This window comes from Notechis scutatus, chromosome Z (assembly GCF_049901735.1).
Source record: "Notechis scutatus isolate UNSWTSFEM ecotype Mainland chromosome Z, rNotScu1.2, whole genome shotgun sequence".
NCBI lineage: Eukaryota > Metazoa > Chordata > Lepidosauria > Squamata > Elapidae > Notechis > Notechis scutatus.
In genome coordinates, this window is record NC_142025.1 from 72,537,344 (window position 1) to 72,560,288 (window position 22,945).

Sequence of the window (22,945 nt, forward strand, 5' to 3'; positions counted from 1 at the left end):
AAATGAATATTTCAACAAAAAAAATGGATTAAAACTGAGGTATTGTTTTGAATCAAGACCTTTAATTCTTATCTTCTTAGTTCATTGTGTATTTTTTGTTTTTGTATACTCTAGTTTACTATGGTGGCTTTTTCCCCCAGTGAAGGGATAAGAATGGTTTAATTCTTAAGACCTGATTCAGTTTTATAGGTCATTCTTTTTTTCTCTCTCTCTTTGCTTTTTCCCCCATTATCGTATCAGTGCTGAGGTTACATTTTTAGTAGTTCGGTATATACTGTATGTGGGTGCATTGGAGTAGAAGTTAAGGCATCAAGGTAAAAACCGTAAGTTCTAGTCTCACAGTAGCGTGACCTTGGGCGAGTCACTCTCTCACTTCAACCAACCTAGCAGAGATCTTAACAGTGGAAAAAAAATTGGAGGAAGTAATATTAGGTATGTTCGCCCCCTTGAGTTATTTACAAAAGCAATAAAGGCGGGATGTAAATAATTAAATGAACAAACAAATCTATATCCTTTTTCTAACACACCCTGAACTTCTTCGTGGCTCGAAATTGTGAAAGGCACAATTCAAAAATCTGGGGTTTTAGTACTGAAAATAATACGCGTAACCTTGTTAGAAATAGAGTCCCCGGACTCTCATTTATCAGACGGACACGAATGCGTAGAAAGACACCCACGTGGCTCGGTTGAGACTCGGAAGTGTGCGCTTCTTGCGTAGGCGCTTCTTCCGGTTCCGCGTTCTCTTTGCTACGTGTCTTAAGAGGCCTCGTTGGGTAAGTGTATCGAGCCTCTCTCCGCAACTGTGAGTATAGCTTAATTACGCTTAATTCTGATTTTTGTACTGTGTTTTCTTCGGATTGTTGGCGAAAAAGAGAAATAATGAGGCCTTGGCGTTTTCAATGCCAAAATTTAGTTAAAGCGCAGCTCTTTCCTCTTGGCTGGTTGCAAAATATTTTAGCTCTCCCGATTTCAGACTTGTTGCTTTCTCAAGACCATATTAAACGTGTAATTAATTATTTCTTAAATTAACCCCAGAGGACAATTTTTCACAGTGTCCTGTTCGCTCTTTCCTGGTATCGAAAGCCGCACCTACGTTTTATAGTTTTATGTATTTTCGTGAATTACTGGTAATCTTAATTTAAAACAAGCATTTGTATCTATAAAGCCCCAACTATATAATATAATGCCGTTTCGTACCAAAAGCAGTACGAGAAAAAACAACCAACGGAAGGCAACAAAGTGGTTGCAGAAGAAAACCACTCTATATACGCGCAGTTCTTTTTGCTATAAAAACTGATGTCTGTAAAAAAAGGTCAGTTTGCCTATTAATGAATCTTGGTAGCATTTTGTATCTTATATATGTATTGAATTCTTGTACTTATTTATTGTATATTAAAAATGTATATATAAACTTTGAAGATTACTTGAAGGGGTCCAGCACATGATTAGTATAATTTCCTAATAGTTAGCTACTAACCAGTGATTGACCAGTAACTAGTTGACACACTTCTTTGTAAATCAGGATCACAGTCTGTGGCAATGTGTTCAGTTTGGTAGAATTAAGTTTTTTTGCTTATACTGATCACTCAGCATTTAGACATGTTAATCAAATGAGATAAGGTCACCTCTGAAATATTCCCAGATTTAATTTTATAGTTAATAGCCTCTGAAAGATTAACCACAGCCAACAGCTTTAATTTCTATAAAAGATCAATATTATCAGAGATACTGTTGATTAAAAAATTACCTTTGCTTCCATTTATTTTTGAAAGTTACTTTGTTTTTGGTTTTTCAGTTCATCATGGATCAAGTAATGCAATTTGTAGAGCCCAGCCGCCAGTTTGTGAAAGATTCCATCAGACTTGTTAAAAGATGCACAAAACCAGATAGAAAAGGTAAAGTAATCAAGAGGAAAAAGGGGAAAAAGAAATCTATGGTGATATAAAGTGCAAGAAACAAACCATTTCTGTCATCACAGTGGATCCATCTCAGGTTTCCATATCAAAGCATGTTTTCATTCTAATAATAAAACCCTAACCCTAAATGAGTGAAAGTAAGAATAATATACAAATATACAGATTAAAAAAACTCAAATCTAAACTGATATACTCCACAGTGTTCTTAAAGTGTGATCATGCAAAATACTCTTGGAAGTCTTCAAAATAAAAATTATTTTTAAAAAATGCAATATTAAAATGTTAAGCAAAAGTGGCAGAAATTTTGGTAATTTAATTTTTAATAAGGTAAATGTCAGTAAACATAACCTGTACAAAACACACCACCTTTGGAATCCATAATGTTTAAGGGTGTGAAAGAAAAAAAAAGCTTTAAAAACACTTCTCTAGTGTATTAAGTATTTCATTTGTAAAGTATCCAAAATACTTTTAGAGATTAAGTACAGGTTGCATTTTAAAAAGATATTGAAGTTTTCTTCAGTTCTTATTTTAACAGTGCAAGAGGTACATTTTTGAAATAGGAGCTACAAGGGGACTTTTTTGATAAAGTGAGCAGAGTGATTTGAACTGGAGCCCAGAAACATGTAATACTAGCTTTATCAGTAGTGAGCACATTTTTCTAAGTGAAAAATTGACCTTTTTCTTAGATTTAGAGAAGATGGTTCTCACACAAATGCTGAGCCTAGAAAACACTCAGGAAGTAATTAAGTCTGATTTGGTATCTGATTGCTCTTCCATCATTTGTTTGACAACAGCCAAAAAAGCCAATGTAGTCCTAGGCTACATTAATAGAGGGATAGAATCAAGATCATGTAAAGTTCTAGTACAGCTTTATAAAAGTCTTAGTAAGACCACACTTGGAATACTGCATCCAATTCTGATCACTATATTAAAAGTTGAGACTTTGGAAAAGGGCAGAGAAGAGCAGTAAAAATGATTAGGGAGCTAGAAGCTAAAACATACGAACAAGAATTACAGGAATCGGCTATGTCTAGTTTAATGAAAAGAATAACTAGAGGAGACAAGGTGTTGCAATATTTGAGGGATTCCTAGAAAGACTGTGTGTGTGTGTGTGTGTGTGTGTGTGAGAGAGAGAGAGAGAGAGAGAGAGAGAGAGAGAAAACTATTTTCCCAAGCATCAAAAGGCAAAACAATAAAGAATGGATGGAAACTAACCAAGGAGAGAAACAACATAGAACTAAGGAGAAATTTCCCAACTAAGAGCAATCAATGGAAAAACTTGTTTTCAGAAGTTGTGGGTGCTCCGTCACTGGAGGCTTTCAAAAAGAGACTGGATAAACATCTGAAATAGTATAGGGTCCCCTGTTTGAGGGGTTTGGACTAGAAGACCTCCAAGGTCCAACTCAATTGTTCTAAAATTAAAAACAAAATTACCGCTAATTCCAGTATTCTAAACGCTTTCGAAAATGACCTAATATTCTGTAATACCTATTTGTTTAGTATGACTTAAGGTCTTGCCAGTTAAGCAATGTAACCTAGTCTGACCCATTGAGTGACCCTTTTGGGGGGGGAGTACCTGCATTCATTTGGCCCCTTACCGTCCCAATTCAAAAGAACCCTAAAGAGAGGGCTGTCCCTCAGACCTTACGTTGAGGCACCTGGTGAGTTCTTCTCAGTTGGGGGTATTTTTTAAAGCATTCTTTTGAAGCAAGTATATTTTTAAATTATCATGGTGCTTTTAAATTTTTTTTCTAAAGCTGCTCATTTTTGCAGAACAGTGACTCAGAAATTGGATAAATACATGTAATTTTTAAATTACAGAATTCCAGAAGATTGCCATGGCAACAGCAATAGGTTTTGCAATAATGGGATTTATTGGTTTCTTCGTAAAATTGATCCATATTCCAATCAACAATATTATTGTGTAAGTAAATGTGTTAAATGCTTTGTAGAAAAAGTTCATGATAGTTCCTAATACCTTCTTCCCTCTTTAGTGCCATCTGAGAACCTTGTATGTGACAATAAAATAGTCTATGATATATGCATTTATTTGGAATAAATATTTCTATGATAGTTTGCTATTTAAAAAATGCTAGTGTTACAAAGAAACTACAGAAATTAACAATATGATTTTTTTTATGTGAGACATTAATAACATGTTAATAGTGATGAGATACTACTATACTCTTATTGGTTTCTTGAACAAAGGAGTTCCTTTAAAAAGGGGTATTACTAGTGAAAAGGTCTTCTCCCTCATACTTATTTAATAATGCCACTCAAGTAAAATATTGAATATTAGCATTGCTTCTTTAAACAGTGAGTAATGAGTAAGTTGACTCCTGCCTTTTGAACTAATTCACAAAGCTAGGCAATATTCTGGGGCAGTGCCATATGCCATAACTGAGGTATCACAAGAGTATAAAGGAAAATCATAACAGCTTGATCAACTTCAATTAAAAAAAACCCAATTTTATATTATTAATGCATTTGAACTCCAAAGTAAGAGTTAAATGTAACAGTACTATCAAATTGTGAATGACATCCAAAAGAAAATTTATATCAAATTTCCTCACATCAGGACTACTACGTTTCCCCAAAAATAAGACTTATTTTTCAGGGAATGTCTTATCAGCTTACCTTAGGACCACTGCAGCCAGACCTCCCATGCCCTGACACCTGTTGCACCACTGCTTGTGGCCAGATGTCACATGGCTCATCTCACTTACGTCACTCACCGCAGGATGCTGCATGGTTTGTCATGCGAGTGCTGCCACTGGCAGTAGGAGGCTACGTGGCACATTGCACCGGTGCTGACGCTCAGCCTCATAAGTCAGTATGACAAGTGTTGAGCATGGGAGCCCTGGCTGCGGTGGTCTTAAGGTAAATGGGTGTGGAATGTGTGGGGCAGCCCTAGCTTGATTTTTACACATGCGTCTCACCCCACCTCGTACAACCAAATGGTGGGATGAGTGGGCATGGTCATAACTAGGGCTTATTTTTGGAGTAGGACTTAGGTGCATATAAAAATCAAACTAGGGATTATTTTTGGGATAGGTCTTGTTTTCAGGGAAACCACAGTACACTATTTAGTTTTCTGTATTCATAGCAGTTCAGGGCATAAGCAGAAAACAAATAGTGTGTCATTAAAAGCCACAATCAAAAATATTTGCTGCTGTCTATTAATGTATAAATATATTCAAAAACACATTTGAAATAAATGTACTACTACTAAAATATATAGATATATTTATATATATTTCCTGACAAAAGTAATTTCTTTGGAAAGGGGCATTTCTTAGGCAGGCTACCATTGAAAATTTTTGTAATCTTAGTATGTTTCCCCGAAAATATGATCTACCCCAAAAACAAGCCCTAGCCTGATTTTCACGCCTGTGTCTACAATTCAGCCCTACCACCAGAATAACCTCTAGTTAAGCCCCGTCCACCATCTGTATGCTCTGGTGCTGCCACTCATGGCAGGATGCCATGTGGCATGTCATACCGGTGCTGTTGCTCATGTGTGCAACAACACAATGCACCACACAGCCTCCTGCCATGAGCGGTGTAACAAGCTGTGGTGAATGGCCAAAAGTCTGGCAGCAGCACAACAGGTGTTGGTGTGGGAGGCCTAGCAGTGGTCTTAAGGTAAGCAGGTATGACATCCCCTGAAAATAAGACCTGGTCCTTATTTTGGGGCACAAAAGAAAATAAGACCAGGCCTTATTTTTGGGGAAACACAGGTAATAGAAATAAGAAACCTATTCAGTGATATAAGTCTCCTATTTTTATAATTGAATCCACAAGACATTTCTATATTTGTACATTATATGATACATACAATGGGGGTAATCACGTGATGCTGTAGGACGGGTGGGCACACTTTTTGGCTCGGGGGCCGCATTGACTTAAAATTTGACAGACGGGCCGGGTCAGCACAAGGTTTTTTGGGAATCGCCCCCACCCTTCCCCCCCCTCTTCTCCTTCCCCTCCCCTCGGAGGCCCCCTGAGTCAGGAATTGCTACTGCCGGCGCGGCTCCGCTGGCTCCAGTCCCGTTGCCTCGGGAAGGGAAAGGCAAAAGGAAGAGCCGTGGCGGTGCTTTGCAACGCAGCAGCGGCACCGGAGGCTCAGGCTCAGCGGCTCCTGGTTTTGCCTTTTCCTTCCCAAGGCTCACGCGGGACTGGAGCGCGCAGCTGCGCCGGCGGTATGAACTCCTGACAGCCCCAGCCGGACACCTGAGCGGGCCCAGGCGGAACTGCCTGTTGCTGCTGCCGGAGCACCGCCGGTCGCCTCCTCCAAGCAGCCCGCCCGGCTTCCCCTCCGCCACGCGGCTCGGGGCCAGCGCGAGCACCCGCAAGTTAAAAGGAAGCTGAAAGTTGCTGGGAAGTTGCTCGGGTTTCCGGGGCTTTCAGGCTTAAACTTTGCACAGGCAAAGTTTACAGGCGAGACGTCTTCCCGCCGAGGAGCGGGAAGGGTTCCGCCCGCCTGGCGGGCTGCTTGGAGGAGGTGACCGGTGGTGCTCCGGGTTTCCCCTCCGCCGTGCGGCTTCGGGGCCAGGCGCGGCGCCCGCGAGGAAAAAGGAAGCTGCAAGTTGCTGGGAAGTTGCTCGGGTGCTGGGAGCAGGCTTTAAAGTGCCGCCCGAGCAGGACCGCCCGAGCCGGGAAACGGGGCACCAAGGCAGGGCAAGGCTCCACCAGCAGCGGCCTAGCTTTAGGTGGCTCAAGCAGTCCGCTCCAAGCAGCCTGTCCGCCCGCTGGGCGGAACCTTCCGCTCCTCGGCCGGAAGACGCTCCCGCCTGCAAACTTTGCCTTTGCAAAGTTTAAGCCTAAAGCCCGGAAAAGGGGGGATCGGCGGGGACTCACCTTCGGAGAGGTCGCGCTCGAAGGTGATTTCAAACTCCCAGCCGAGGCCTTTGCAAAGTTCTTCTTTTCTTTCCTACCCGAGAGCGCTCCACACTGTTTTGCAGCTTTGGGGCCACGCGGCGCAGGGCAATATGCCATGCTCAGCGATTTTTTTTCAGGGGCAGGCCAGATTGGACAGACCAACAGGCCAGATGTGGCCCGCGGGCCGTAGTTTGCCCACCCCTGCTGTAGGATCTCTATCTGTGTCTCAGTGGAACATCTGTTACAATGTGTGCCCTGCCTTATAGTTGTAATAAATTATTTCTGCAGCAGCAAAAATAGTTTTTTTTGTGTAATAATTTTATGTTTCTTTTTGGACTACAAAAATTATCCATTTTGGTGGAATATTTGTTAGTATATGGGACTGACTGCTTTGATAGTGAGCTATGTCACCAATGAACGAGAGAGTGGATATAAAAGCAACTTTTGATATTGGGTTATCTGGCATCGTTGAGCTTTAACTACTAATTTCTTCTGTATCTTTCTGCTGAATCCAGAGACAAAATGAAAGTGCATGCATCAGTCTCCCTGCAAGATTTTATTAAAACAAAACAATTTCAAAATGTTTTTTGATTGAGATCCAAAGTAGTATTTTAATGAAATTTAGTTTTAGTAAATCAGATCTATTTTCCAGTTAAGCTTCTTCCATAAGATGGTATACAGTCTTTAGAACCTTAATTAGATGTTTGAGTGTACAGCTTGTGTGTAATTTACAAACTAATCCAGCATCTTGAATTCATTGAATTGTGTACTGATTGATACATTACTTATTACATACTTTTATATGAATACATTTTTATTCTCTCACTGAGTTTGTTAATTTTAGGGTAATAATTGTATTTCTTGAAAGATAATTCCACAATAATATCATTGACTATCATATGGCAGTATCTCAATTGATGTTCTCTTCTTTTTACAGTGGCGGCTAAACACATCAAGAAGACATTATTTTGTGTATGGTAAAATAGCAGATCAATGTGGACTTTCTGACTTAATTGTCTATGTAGATCTTCCTCATTTATAACTTGTCAATATAAACTAGAACTTAAAATAAAATTTGTGTGGTATCCTATTTGCAAACACATAAAAGCTTAACCAATTCTTGAAGACTAAACTGATGAGAATTTTTAGGAAAGAACAGATAACTTATGAAGTATTCCATTTCTTCTTGGAAGTTGGGAAAACATCAGTGTTGGAAAAAAACTGAACAACACTGAGCTATCTATACAATTGATTTACTTATATATCCCTACCTTGGATTATCACTGAAGATGCCCAACTTCTGTCAGTTTCATGCCAAAAGAAAATATGTATTTTTTGCAAAAATGTAATTAGCAAATATATGTTAAATTGTATCTTTATTAAGGCAATTATAAATCTCATTTACATTGTGGTATTAATTGACATTGCTTTCCAAAAGAACTAATTCCATTACATTTTGGCAAGCTTTAAGGAACAGCATTTGTAAGAATAGAGCCAAGATAAAATATAATTAACACTGCTTACATTGTAGATTTCATTCTGATTTAATTTTATTTGCAGAAACCTATATGATACATATCTGCCATGGGATCAGGAGATAAAGTGCATATATTAGATATTATACATACAAACACATTTCCTGTTCTGTCAGTACTGGCATACAATTTCTTTTCTATGTCATTTTAATGCAAGCAAAATAGATTATTGCTGTGGACCATATATTTATGTGTCCTCCACATCACAAATAAACTTCAGCTATTTGTGGTTAGAAAAACTATTGCTCTATTAGTGGGAGTAGAATTTATTCTTTTCTTTGTGGTGGATAAAAGAGATGATATCTGAAAGAGCCAAGAGTCAGTGAAGCCAGGCTTTGTACTTTTGCACAGATGTGTATTGAGGGCTGTTGTACTCCCATGCAATTTTTGATTTGTATGGCATCTTCTAGATTAATTTTGCATGCATTTTTAGTCACAGTAATTTATTACATATTAGTAACTAATAAGAGGCACTGTTTATTCTAACCAATAGCAAAGTTTTGCTAAAGAGTTTGAGCATAGGAGCAACAGCTGGAATACAACGTGGAATGTTATATATATCTATTTTTGATTATCCATCTTAGCAGTACATAACTTAAAACAACTTTTCTATGCATTGGTTACATTTAAAAAATCATTCAATTTCCAGCTTTAAAAACATACATCTTTGCTTCAAGAAGAAAAATATCATAAAATTTATGGCATTCAATAGAATGAAGCTTCATTTAAAAAACCAATTACGTAAAATGTTGAATTTTTATAAAAGTATAATGAAATAATTGCAGGGGGGAAAAATTCAGTTCCCTAGTGGGTGAGATTCCAGAAAATTCATTTTTGAATTTCAAGTTGAATTAAGTAGGGTGACAATCTTTCAAGCATCCCCTTTACCTTTGATTCCCATTGTCCAAAGCAAAGGCTTGTCAGTTTCAATGGTCACTATTCCAGTTTTGTCATAAGTGTTTGATGTGCTGACAAGTGTTCCAAACTTCAAAATACTTCTATCTGTAATTAAGAAAAAAGGTTAAGATTTTTCCCCGCATCTTTTAAACTTATTTATTTTATTTAGTGTATGGCAAATACATGGACTTATAGTGGTTCAAATGTTAATGTCCAATCCACCCAGCCATTTAAGGACAGGGTAGTCTATGTTGAAAAAAATTAGACGTTGGGCTGGTGTAAGCTCTAAATGGACATTCGGACCCAATGTTATGGATATTTTGTTGAGCACCACAATCACACTGAGAGGTAGAGACAAGACCCCACTTAAACAACGAGTCCTGGCAGATACCATGTTGAGTACAGATCCTGTTCAGAATTGACCAATGCTGGCGAGGAAGGTCAAAATCTGGCACCTTTTGTGTAGAGTCATCTATGTAACTACCTGTATCTGGGCATTCATCATTTAAACATAAGTATTTGTATACAGGGAGTCTTCATTTAATTATGGTAATTGGGACCTGCAACTCTGTCATTAAGAGACATAGTCATGAAGTGTAATGTCATGTGACTGCACCTAGGATGCCAGTTCATCAGGTGAATCCTGTGTGGTTGCAGCTTCCTAGTCAAGTGATCACTATTTGCTAGCCTCCCCATTAACTTCAATTTTCAGAAGCCAGCAGTGAAGATTTGCAAATGACAGTTGTGATTTCGGGGCACCTCAATGTCTTCTTAAGTGTGAGCTGGTTGCCTCATTTGCGATCCAATGATCATGGGGAAATGGCACTACCCTCTTGCCGCAACAGCACCATTACCTCGTCCTGGCCGGCCAGGGCTGCACTGCTTTTTGCATGTTGCACCATCTGCAAATTTGCATATTATACGTGCCACCCCCCCACGGCAGAGATTTCCAACTCCACTGCAGGCCGGTCCGATATTCCAGAGCTGCAGTAGTCACAAGACTGGCCCTTTGGTCGTCCCTGAGATCCAAAAGGTTGGCGACCCCTGCTTTATTATTATAGCTTTATTATTACCAAAGATAGCAGCACTGTATTGTACTGTACAAAAGCTAAACTAGTAATAGCTTTTTCTATCCAGTAGATGGCTCTTTTCATCTATTTTTCCAGGTAGGTTTTTTTTTTTAATAAAATACCGGTACTTTGGAAAAATGCTATTCATACGACTCATATTCATACAAGCTTAGCACATTTTTATTGCTATAACTAAGAATAAAAAAAATTAGACAAAAACATGACTTGGATTAAAGTAAGATAGCAAAACTAACATTAGGGGATATGTTACATCCTATAGGATATATAGGAGTCCGTTTGGTCTGCTGTTTAAGGCACCAGGCTTGACAAGCAAAAACCTGCCTTGGCAATGAAAGCCAGCCTGGTACGCGCTCTCAGCCCTATTCACTTCATAGCTTGTGAGGAAAATAGGAGGCAGAAGGTGGAATGGATTTGTTCACAACCTTGAGTTATTTGTAAAACTAATAAAGATGGGAAAAGATTTTCTCTAAAAGTAAATTCAGCCCCAAACTCCTAGTTTACCCTTTCTTTTCCTAGCCATTTAAGATTAAATTAAACTGTTTATTTTGTGACTCCAGCTTTTAATATCATAATTATCAAGGTCAATTTGTTTTAAGCTACATATACCCTTTATTTAATTGATTTGAGGTTCAATTTGTTGAAGTTTGTATGTATCCTTATTGCTTCCAAAGTGGTATTAATATGCTTTGCATTTACTGATTCCTGAGTCACCATCTGCAATAATTCCTAACTGTTGTCCCCATATTTTAAGATTCATCCATCCATGTTGAATGTCCTCCTATCATTTGTATTTTGTTCTTTGTGGAAATCATCTACTTAAGACCTGCTTACTAAAAGACAATAAAAATTATCAATAAAATTGTAGCTTTCTTTAGAAATTCTCCCATGTATTTAGAGTACTTCAAGGGGATAATGGAAATTCAAAGAAGGAATTCTTCAGATACGGCACTTCAGATAGACACTTCCATGGGATTAGGGGTGCCAATCTTGCAAAGTGTTACAAGAGGAAATAAACTATTACAAATTCAACTGAATGTGCACAGAGACATCAAGAAGAATGTAAGCTGGATAATGTCCAGTATAACATTGCATTAATCATGAATCCACAAGGCACCTTCAGGCAATTTTCAGACAATTTTCAATCCACAGCAGCAATGTAGATGTTTTATGGGAGGTGTTAGCAAGGAAGATGAAGGTAACTTTTTGAAACTCAAAAGCTCTTCTTCCCAACCCATATTTGGCCATTGTTCTGTTTTGGTTTTGGAGAATTATCCTGTTGATAAATAGATGGGCATACTATTAAGTTCCTTTACATTTCTCCCAATACTGGGAAAAATAAAATTAAGACCTGAGAAATGTAAATAAGTTTACCAAGATGGTCTCTACACATTGATTTTGAAAGGCAAATCAATAAAACTATTTTGAACACCAGAACTCTACAAGAATCTATACTAAATTACTGCAGATTTCTAGTTCTTGTATTGCTCCTTTAGGAGTAAGAAACTTTATTATTACTGTGTTTTGTCCCATAGGCTATCTCCCATGATCCCTATAAAGCCAAACTAGTTTGTTTTCATTATTAAAAATGCAGATTGGATAGTTATGGCTACTAAAAAGCCTTTCCAAAGCTTGATATTTTGAATTTTAGAAATAATTAATTTTTAATCAAAAGCTTCATTAAAATGAACTCAAACTCCCATTTTTCCCATGAAGAAAATTGCATATTTAAATGATCAAAGTGAAGCCCAGCAAGCTAAAACAAAGTTAAATACAGAACAATAATTTGCCTGCCTATTACCATCTATCTGAAAAAATAGTCCCTAAAGTCTCTGTGGAGGACATTTTGCACTGAAACAAGCTAGGTTAGAATTCCACTTCACTGACTTATTTTCCAAATTGCAAATGTTCACCAAAGTACGTGGTTTGAATGGAGTAATCACAAAATGTTGACAAAAGTCTTCTCTGCATTCTAGAAAGAGCAACAAAGGTGATTAGGGGACTGAGAGTAAAATGTATGATAAACCAGAGCTCGCCAACCTTTTGGACCTCAGGGACCTCCAAACTCATAATTTTAAATCCCGTGGACCACTAATATGAATTTTGACTGATGGTGGCTTGCTGACGTTGGTGGGAAAGTCAGTCCCATATTCCAGAGCTTCAGTAGTTACAGGACTGGCCCTTTGGTCATCCTGGAGCAGCTGCTCTTCCACCCGGGTGCACCGGCCTGCCATGGACTGGAGGAGCTGCTCCAGGATGATACTGCAGCTCTGGAATATGGGATCGGCCTGTAGTAGAGTTGGAAATCTCCGCCGTGGGGGGGGGGGTTGGCACGTATAATATGCAGATTTGCAGATGGTGCAACATGCAAAAAGCAGTGCAGCCCTGGCTGGCCAGGACGAGGTAATGGTGCTGTTGTGGCAAGAAGGGGGTGGAGGCACAGACAGGCTGAAGTGATGATGGAGAGGGCTGGAAGATGTGGGAGCACTGTGCTACTTGCATTTGCATGGCATCAGTATTCTGCCTTTGCTCAAGGAGCCTGGCTGAAGTTTCCTGTGCCACTCGCACTTCAGTGCTTTGAAGATTTGCGCTCAGCCAAAGGGTGGGGACCATCAGGTGGGTGGGCTATGTGGGCGGCACAGCCTTGTGTTCCCGCGCAGCCTGGATTAACTGCTTTGGGGGGAGTGCTTTGGAGGGGACATTTCTCTGCAGACCACCAACATTTTATCGCGGACCACCAGTGGTCCCTGGCCCATTGGTTGGCGACCACTGTGATAAACAATTGCAGGAATTAGGAATGTCTAGTCTAACAAAGAGAAGGAATAGGAGTGATATGATAGCAGTTTTTGAGTACCTGAGGGACTGTCACAAGCACCTGATGGCAAGAAGTAACAGATAGAAGCTTATCAAAGAGAGATCCAATCTAGATTTAAGAAGAAATAGCAGTGAGAACAATTAACCAGTGCATGGCTTGCCTCCAAATGTTGTGGGTGCTCCATCACTGGATATTTTAAAGAAGAGATTGGACAGCCATTTTTCCAGAATGGTATAGGATCTTCTGCCTGTGCAGGGAATTGGACTAAACCTTCAAGGTCCCTTCTAATTTTGTTAGTTTGCATTCTATAAGATAGTGTTGTACCATCTAAAGTGCTGGTCTAGGATGGAAGAGAGTCGGGTATATATACAGTTCAGTCATGGAAACTCACTGGATGACTTGGGCTAACTATATCTCAATCCTGTTAGGAATGTGAGTCACCTAACAGCTATTTGGGATGGAAATATATAAACCAGGATAGACATTTTAATACTGTCTTTAAGAGAATGCAAAAACTGCAATTGGGTGTGGTTCTGCAAATGGCCATAAGATGGAGCCAGAAACCTGGGTTGTCTTCGTCTCAGAAGAAGTCTCAGTGAGTCTCTCTTTTTCCTTCTGTTGGAAAGATTTTTGCTATTCCTCCATTTTTTTTCCTTATTGACTGATATTCATGGATTTGATGTAAGTCTGATACTGAAATGTTTTTTGACACTAGACTTTGTTATTGGATTATCCCTGGATTGTACACTGACTGCCTTACCTATGAATGACTTTGGACTGCTTGTTTTGAACTTTGCTTAATGTTTCTGGAAGTAAAAACCTACATTTACTGTACAGTGTATCTGTGTGCTGTGTGTGTATTATTCAAACACTTCTCTCAAATACGTCTCCCTGTATGCGCTCATTCTCCTAACGGGGAATTACTTCAACAAATCCAACTTACTTCAAAGGATTATACACAGCTTCTGAGATACTACAATGGATAAAAGTTACTCAGATAACTTGTATTTTTAGTTATTTTGTTGTTAGTCTCTTACCTTGAATGTTAGAATGCTTGTGAAAATTTGTAACAGAAATGAAAAAGCAAAGCAAAACAAAATAAACAAAACTCTAATTTCTATCGAACCATTTAAAATAAAATGACTGTTCACTAAAATCCAATCTTAGCATGTTAAAATAGGCGAGTTTAACAGGATTTGATGTGCTGTATTTTATAGTTCTCAAATTTCTTACCTCTAACTTTTCATAGCTTATATATGCTTCCCTTAGAATCTTAACTAGAGGACTGTGGAAAGCATTCTAGAATTAGTTATTCTGGATAGCAACCAAGTCTTGGATTTTTACTGATATTCCCTAACCAGTATTTCTCAACACTAGCATTTTTAAGATGGTGAACTTCAATTTCCAGAATTCCCAGCTAGCCATGGTGCTGGGAGTTTCACTTGACTTTTGAAGAGTATTTGAAAAAAAAGAAATATGGGTATTAGGGTAACAAGCTAAATTTTAAATTTGAACATTATAAATATAACTACTTTCCAGTCATGTATTTAATACTTTAATTCCCTGATCTTTAAAAAATGTCTATTTGTAAACTGATGTCATGAGTTCTCAAGGTTGTATCCAAGGTCTTCGGGGTCATTTGTTTCTCCAATGGGATAATTTTATGTAACCATTTAGAAACTCTGAATTCTCTGGAAAAGTTTTTTAAAGCCATAAGATAATTAGAAATGGTCGTATTTGTTTTTCCATAAATATTTTAGAAGCTTATGCTTAGTTGAAAGTTTTCATCTGATAGAATGCTTCAGAAATTTTCTCTGCTACTCTATAATATGACCTGTAAAGTTTGATTCATAACCAACAGACCTATGTGCAAATTAAATCTCATAAAAACCACTGTTAGTATGGAGCATTTAAAAAGAAATAAGTTGTCTTATGTTTAATAAAATATAGAAAACAGACACAGGGAATGTGGAAAGTTGGTATGCTTTAATGAGACATCACCTCTAGGTTTCATAGAGTGTTCATTTTGAGTGGAAAAGTTAAGCGGAGAATGGTTGATTAGTTGTTTTCAGTAAAATTTCAGTGAAATTTCTCTTTCTAAATAATTTACTTTGTATAACTCACTTAGGAGGGACCATTCTTTGTGTTAAAAAGGAAGTCCATTTATTCAGTGGTGGGATTCAAATTTTTTACTACCAGTTTTGTGGGTGGGGCTAGGTGATCATGCGACTGGGTCGGCTTGGCTAGATGGTCATGCGACAGGGTGGGTGTGGCTAGAGGGGTATGTGACTGGGTGGGTGTGGCTAGGTGATCATGTGACTGGGTGGGAGTGGCTAGGTGCTCATGGGACTGAGTGGTTGTGGCTAGGTGGTCGTGCAACTGGGTGGGCGTGGTTAGGTGGCGATGTGATTGGGTGGGTGTGCCTCATAACGGGACCATCATAAAGATGTGTCAGTTGCTATGCATCCATCTGTAAATCATGTGATCATTGGGATACTGCAATTGTCTGCAATAGGTGTGAAAAATGGTCAACAGTGCAATAGGTGTGAAAAATGGTCAACAGTGGCATTGCAAATTTGAATGGTCACTATATGATACGGTTGTAAGTTGAGGACTACCTGTACTGTTTTCCAATTTGATGGCAAATCAAGATGCATAGCAATTGACTCACATTTATAATGGTTGCAGTGTCCTGGGGTCACGTGATGTGATCTCCCTTTTGCGACCGTCTGATAAGCAAAGTCATTTTAATACTTCTCTATAGGAGGGGATGGTGCCCCAGCACTTTAAAGAGGCTATGATCCACCCTCTTCTTAAGAAGCCATTGCTGGACTCCACCAGATTGGATAATTTCTGACCTGTCTCCAATCTTCCCTTTTTGGGGAAGGTGGTTGAGTAAATGGTTGCGCAGCAGCTCCAGAGGTTTCTGGATGAAACAGATTATCTCAACCTCTACCAGTCAGGATTCAGGCCTGGATTTGGGACAGAAATGGTATTGGTCGCACTGTTGGATGATCTCTGGCAGGAGCGGGATGGGGGTAATGCAGCCATCCTTGCTCTATTTGACCTCTCGGCGGCTTTCGATACCATTGACCATGGGATTCTCCTGGGGCGGCTTTGGGGGATGGGAGTGGGAAGACTTATGCTATCCTGGTTCACTTCCTTCCTCTGCGACCACTCTCAATCAGTGTTGATAGGAGGGGAAAGATTCAGCCCTCACCCACTACTTTACAGGGTTCTGCAGGGCTCGGTACTCTCTCCACTCCTGTTCAACATTTATATGAAGCCACTGGGTGAGATCATCCGTCACCATGGACTGAGATATCACCAATATGCTGATGATACTCAGCTATGTGTCTTGGACCATGGTGAGTTAACTGTTGCTGTGTCCTCCCTCTCACAGTGCCTGGAGGCTGTTAGGGGCTGGATGGGGATGGGTTGAAACTAAACCCTTGCAAGACTGAATGGCTCTGGGATTGGTGTTCGTTGGTTCGGGGAGAATTGCCATCTTTGGTCTTGGATGGGGTGGCATCCAAACAGACTCTGTGCGTAATCTAGGGGTTTTCCAGTCATAGCCAGGAGGGCCTTTGCACAACTGCGGGTTGTGCACCAGTTATGCCCTTTCCTGGACTAACAGTCCCTACTCAGACACTCATGTCCTAGTCACTTCCTGTCTTGATTATTGCAACACGCTCTACATGGGGCTGCCCTCGAAGAACATCCGGAAGCTCTAGTTGGTGCAAAATGCAGTGGCCTGCATGATTTTATGCAGACCCCAGTGTGCACATGTTTCACCTGTGGGAGCTGCATTGGTTGCCGATTTGCTTCCAGGTGCAATTCAAGGTTGTCACTTTTAAAGCCCTTCATGGCTTGGGACCAGGTTATCTGAGGAACATCTCTTGCCAGTCACATCAACCGACCCATTAGAGTGAGGAGGCAGGGAATGCTGTGGGTCCCATCCCTGAGGGAGATACACCTGGTGGGACCCAGAAGAAGGGCCTTCTCCATGGTGGCTCCCTCTCTCTGGAACATCATTCCTCCAGAGATTAGAATGGCCCCCTTTCTAATACTCTTCCGGAAGGCACTGAAGACCTGGTTCTGCCAGCGGGCCTGGGAATCCAGAGCAGGATGGAGCCCATCAAATAGCTTGTGTGATATGCAGACTTCCGGTTTGGGCTTCCTCGGCGATGGACCAAAATCGCAATCGTCTGAGGTTTTGATCTGTGCTCGCCGCTGGAGCGCCCTGAGCCACCTGGATTCGGGGCTGAAGCCACCCCGTAAGCGGTTCTCTCCTCCTCGGCTGGCCATTATTCCCTTTCCCAAAGGTGGTTGCAGCGGTGGTCAGAAATGGCCACCTCAAAGAAGAACCCGACCGGACAAGATTGTGCAGGAGGAAGTTTAAAGGAGAAAGTTTGACCGGGTTGAATAGAGAACATCTATTTAAGGTACCTGGAACCTGAATTTTAAAGACTAATACTATTCCTAAAAAAGATTTTAAGCTGCGAAAGAGAAAGAGAATGGGAAAGGAAACAGAACTGGCTTTTCCCCCTCTAACATTTTAACTGACTTGGAACATTAAGAAGAAGAGATTTGAATAAGAAATTGATACTAATCCACTTTGACATTAATAGGTTATTTCTAGCTGAAAATAAAGTGTCAAAGGGATAAAGATTCTTGGATAATTTAAAAACTTTCTTTAAAAAAGGAAAGAAAGCAGCGGAGGGAAAAAGAGGGTGGAATCTGGAAAATGGAGGAGACCACCTGGAACTTAAAAAAAAATTGATAGTGGAATTTTAACAAGGCTTGCAAAGATACATTGTAGCTGAAACTTTGTTGTAAGATAACAAAGCCCCTGGAAAGAGAAAGTGAGAAAAGAAGCAAGAAACAGTTTTGGATTATTGGATGATTCCTGGAACTTTGGATGGAGGATCCTAATGAAATAAAATAAAATCAATTGGGGGTTGTTTAAAAAAATTTTAAAATGAGATTTAAAGAACAAAAAGAAGAAGCACAAGACAGAAGAGGATCTTTTGGCTTCGTATTTCAATTTTTAGAAATGGAGATCTAGAACTATGAAAAACAAGAAGAAACGCTGGCAGAACAAGAAGGGCAGGACAACAAAGAAGCCATCTTTAATGACCAAGCAATTTTAAGTGAGGTAAAAAAGGGAAAGGGGGGGAAAGGGAGTTAAAAACTTAAGCACTGAAGCAACAACCAAAAAAAGAGTAATTTGAAAAGTAATCATCATATCAGGAAGCAGCAGAAGGGAGGATCACAGAGGGGAGAATCAGATAGAAAGGGGAATAAAAAGGGGAGGGAGAAGAAGAGAGGGAAGAGGGAAAGGAAAAGAAGCTACAAAAGACAGAAACAAGATATAGAGGAACAGGAAAAACGTACAAGAATTAAAGATATAAACCTATTTAAAAGAACAGAGACAATGGTTAAAATTTAACTTAAGGAGAGGATTCTGCAAGGGTGCATGGGATAGCATTGTTAATTAGAAATGGAAAAGGGTTAGAAAATATGTTAGATGATTAAAGTGATAGAAAAAAATTCTATTGATGTGTAGTGGAATATTTGTTTGTAAAGGGAATAAGGCTCTCAATGATTTAAAAAGAAAGTTTAAAAAAAACTGAAAAGAAACATGGAAGATTTTTATCAGTTGACAAGATGAACTTGAATAAGAATAATAACTTTATTGACTACTATTAATAACTATTGTTTGGTTTTTTATTTAAAGACAGTAATAAGTAAAATATGAAATAGAGATGATTAAAGTGAAAGACAACTGATATTACTAGGTAATGTTTGTTAAAAGAAATAGAAATGTAAAAGATTGTTGTTAATATTAATGGCAGAGCTGTACTTAAATAGAATAATTATTCAATTTACTATTGTTATACATGTATACACAGATATATATGCATATATACTTTTTTCTTTTAAGAATTTAGTGTGTATTTTAAGGGAATGTACCAAGCAGAATTCGATTGAAAATAGGTATGTGTTACAAAAAAAGAGGTTAGAAAATGAATGTTATAATTGTAAAGATGTAACTTAAATTTTTAAATAAGATTTGAAAAAAGATACAAAGGAGTTACACTCCAGTCTACTAATTACAGGGGAAAATTTGTTTTATGTGAAAGATAATATGAAATTGTAAACAGGACAGACGAAAGTATAAAAACATTGATTAGAAAGATTTTAAAAATTAGAAAAAGATATGCAAATTGAATTAAGAAATGAATGAGATAATTTAAAATAAGGCTATAGGAAGTAAAGAAAGGGAAAAGCTATTGAAAAAATTGTGAAAATAGTTATAAGATATGGATTAGAATTTATAAGATAAATACGTATTGAGTTTATGTCTGTATGGAGAAGTGATAACCCGGGGCCACGCTGTTCTCAAAAAAGATATTTTATTTGTATTTGTATGTTTTGTGAAAACTTAAATAAAATTTTTATTTAAAAAAAAAAATAGCTTGTGTGATCTGCTGTCGTCAGGGCAGGGGGTGGGAGTTGATGAATTTTTATATATTTTTTCCAGATTTTGTTCTATTGTACTTTATTAATTTATTTGATTCTTTTTGTTAGTTTTATTGTTTTTTATTTTAAATATGGTTTTACATTCTGTAAGCTGCTTTGAGTTGCCATGGGTGAATAGACAGCAATATAAATTCAATCAATCAATCAATCAATCAATCAATCAATCAATCAAAGTCACTGAGGGAGCCAGCTTCGCTTTACCATCGTCTGACTGACTTAAACAACGATCCATTTAACAGCAGTGGTAAGAAAGGTCATAAAGTGGATGAAAGCTCACTGAACAGCTGTATCTCTTAGCAATAGACATTCGGGGAAGCCAGATTCACTTAGTGACTGTGTGACTGACTTAGTGACCATTCAAGTTACAATGGCACTGGGAAAAAGGACTTATTTTTCACACTTATTGACCGTTGCAGCATCCCCATGGTCAGGTTATCCAAATTCGGATGGTTGGCAACTGACTCTTAATTATGACGGTCTCAGTGTCCCAGAGTCATGCAATCCCCTTTTATGACCTGACCAACAAAGTCCATGGGGAAGCTGGATTCACTTAACAACTATGTGATTTACTTAAGAGCTGCAACTACTTGCTTAACAATGGTGGCAAGAAAGGTCGTAAAGTGGGTGAAAGTTCACTAAACAGCTGTCTTGCTTTGCAACAGAGATTCGAGGCTCAATGGTGGACATACAGTAAATTGAGGGGATCCTTACCCTTCCCTTATGAGTGTGTCAATCACCAGTAATCTGGCAGGCCTTTGTTCTCAAATTCTCAATCTGGTGATTGACACCCACTATTGGAGGATGGATTGAATAAGATGCGTCGAAACTCACTTTAACAATGCTCTTGCTTAGCAACCAAAATTTTGGGCTCAATTGTTGTCATAAGTTGAGGACTATACCTGCCTTCCTCTGGATGGCAGCCTTGCCTAGTAAACTTCCCTTTTCTGGGAATTTCTCCTCTATATTAGAGGCACCAAAATAACCCAGATGATATAAGGTCTCCTGCTGGAACAGGGGATTGGACTAGATGACCTCCAAGGTCCCTTCCAGCCCTGGATTGCTGTGCTGTTTCAAAGCATCCTCTGAAGCTGCATCTAGTGTCAGGGTTTGTGGTACTTCCTTCCTCTCCTTTTTCTCTCCCTCCCTCTATCCATCTGTCCATCCATATCTCATTCACTTTCCCTTCCCTCTTTCTCCCTCCCCTCCCCTCCTTTCTTTTCCTTCCTTCCTTCCTTCCTTCCTTCCTTCCTTCCTTCCTTCCTTCCTTCCTTCCTTCCTTCCTTCCGTCCTTCCTTCCTTCCTTCCTTCCTGTTTTCTTTCTTTCTTTCTCCCTTCCCTCCCTCCCTCTTTCTTCCTTTTTATTCAGAATTTTTAAATCTGGCAATCTTATGTCAAAAATGGCTAAAACAATATGAATACCTTTGAAACTTTGAATTCTGTGACATGGATTTTAAGAACTACAAGAAGACAAAACTACATTAGTTGTTCAGTGAAGTCTCATTCTAACATTAGCAAAAGGTTTCTCACACACTCTCAAGCAAATATAAAAACTTGCTGGATTTGTGATTATTCTTCTCTATATTGGAAGCTGTTCTGCTAATGGAAACAGCTATCTGTTAACATAGGTATCTTCTAAAATTTTAGCAAGTACTGGTATATATTTTGAAAACAGTAATAGCTGTATTTTAAAGTCATTGTTTTTTATTGCTTTTTACTGTGGCAATAAGATCACTTTAGAGACCCTGCGCAAGGATGACACGCAAATTCGTGAAGCGTTCCATATTTTTTTTGAAAATTACAGGCCAATCTCCTTATGCTGCGTCACCTGTAAAGTCATGGAATCACTTATTAACCAATCCATTATACTCCACTTAGAGACAAACAACCTACTCTCCAATAAACAATTTGGTTTCAGGAAAAAACTATCCTGTAATCTGCAACTCTTACACTGCAAAAACATATGGACTACACAACTCGATCAGGGCAAAGCAATAGATGCAATTTACATAGACTTCCGTAAAGTCTTTGATTCAGTGGTATACGACAAACTACTCCTAAAAATAAAATCTTATGGTATCTCTGGACAACTGCATAACTGGATAGAAGCATTCCTGTCAAACAGACAACAAATGGTCAAAATTGGGAGTGTCCTATCAAATTCTGTACCTGTCAACAGTGGTGTCCCCCAAGGCAGTGTTGTCTCCCAAGGCAGGACCAACTCTCTTCATATTCTACACAAATGACCTCTGTGATCATATTAAGAGCAACTGCATTCTTTTCGCTGATGATGTAAAGCTGTTCAATACCACAGACAATACTGCTACCCTTCAAAAGATCTTTGACTATGTATCAGAATGGTCAAACAAATGGCAACTTCAAATCTCAACAAATAAATGCTCTGTCTTACATATTGGCAAAAAAATCAGAAAATAAAATACAAGCTGAATAGTCAAGATCTTGTTGATGATCCAAGCTCTGTAAAGCAGTGGTCCCCAACCTTTTTGTACCAGGGACCAGTTTCAAGCACAAACATTTTTTCAAGGACCGGGGAGAATCTGAGTTTGGTGGTTTGCTTGCAGACGTTTCATTACCTGACTAGGTAACATCTGATGTTGTTACCTAGTCGGGTAATAAAATGTCTGCCAGCAAACCACCAAGTTCAGGGAGCGCCTCGGCCCTGCCTCCCTCTACCCCATCCCTCAGGTGTCTCCCCTCCCTCCCTCCCTCAGGTGTCTGCCTCGTTCCTCTCTCAGTCGCTCTCTCGCTGCTCCACCAGCCCAGGAAGAAACTGCTTCAAAGAAGCCGGGAGTGGCTTTTCCTGCCGCGCAGCTCTCCGAGCGCCCGTTTACCCCCACCCTGCCTGCCCGCCCGCGGTTCAACCCAGTGCTCCATTCTGCCTGCCTGCCTTCGTTTCGGAGCAGCTTCGGCTGATAAAAAGAGGCGAATAGTTATTATTCTCAGCCAAAGCTAGCTCCCAAACAACCAAACAGGCAGGCAGGCAGAACAGAGCACTGAATTGAAGCGCGCGGGCGGGCGGGTGGGGTAAACGGGCGCTCGAGGAGCTGCGGCGACAGGAAAAGCCACCACCCCCTGGCTTCTTTGAAGCAGTTTCTTCCTGGGCTGGTGGAGGAGCGAGAGAGCGATTGAGAGAGGAACAGGTGGGAGGAAACCGGCTGCTGAGCCAGAGAGCAGGACAGGCTTGGTTGCTTCCTCCCTCCCTTTCTTTCATTTGTGTCCTTGATCCCCGATCCCAGCAGCATTCACCGG

General features: G+C 39.5%; 2 protein-coding genes across 8 annotated transcripts in view; one reads left to right on the forward strand and one right to left on the reverse strand.

Moving 5' to 3' along the window:
* The first annotated feature begins 740 nt into the window (after nucleotides 1-740).
* Nucleotides 741-7,871, forward strand: SEC61G (SEC61 translocon subunit gamma). 2 transcript variants are annotated; one of them, XM_026682828.2, is made up of 4 exons: nucleotides 741-802; nucleotides 1,796-1,895; nucleotides 3,738-3,840; nucleotides 7,735-7,871. In XM_026682828.2, the coding sequence occupies exons 2-4, from the start codon at nucleotides 1,802-1,804 to the stop codon at nucleotides 7,742-7,744; spliced, it is 207 nt and encodes a 68-aa protein (XP_026538613.1). In that variant the 5' UTR covers nucleotides 741-802; nucleotides 1,796-1,801; the 3' UTR covers nucleotides 7,745-7,871. The 2 variants fall into 2 exon arrangements, with proteins under 2 accessions (XP_026538613.1, XP_087802111.1); XM_087945985.1 differs by lacking the exon at nucleotides 7,735-7,871 and having other exon boundaries at nucleotides 3,738-3,844.
* Nucleotides 7,872-8,156: 285 nt separating this feature from the next.
* TPK1 (thiamin pyrophosphokinase 1) overlaps nucleotides 8,157-22,945 on the reverse strand; it is a 397,642-nt gene continuing 382,853 nt past the window's right edge. For all 6 annotated transcript variants that reach the window (XM_087945983.1, XM_087945977.1, XM_087945980.1 and 3 more), the window contains one exon: nucleotides 8,157-9,334. In XM_087945983.1, coding sequence (XP_087802109.1) covers nucleotides 9,204-9,334 — 131 coding nt within the window. In that variant the 3' untranslated portion in view covers nucleotides 8,157-9,203. The remainder of the gene's footprint in view (nucleotides 9,335-22,945) is intronic.

Bases quoted from the DNA above. Each gene is read 5' to 3' on its own strand.
- SEC61G (XM_026682828.2), top strand. From the start codon at position 1,802: ATGGATCAAGTAATGCAATTTGTAGAGCCCAGCCGCCAGTTTGTGAAA. The intron at 1,896-3,737 runs GTAAAGTAATCA...TTTAAATTACAG, and splicing joins CACAAAACCAGATAGAAAAG to AATTCCAGAAGATTGCCATG.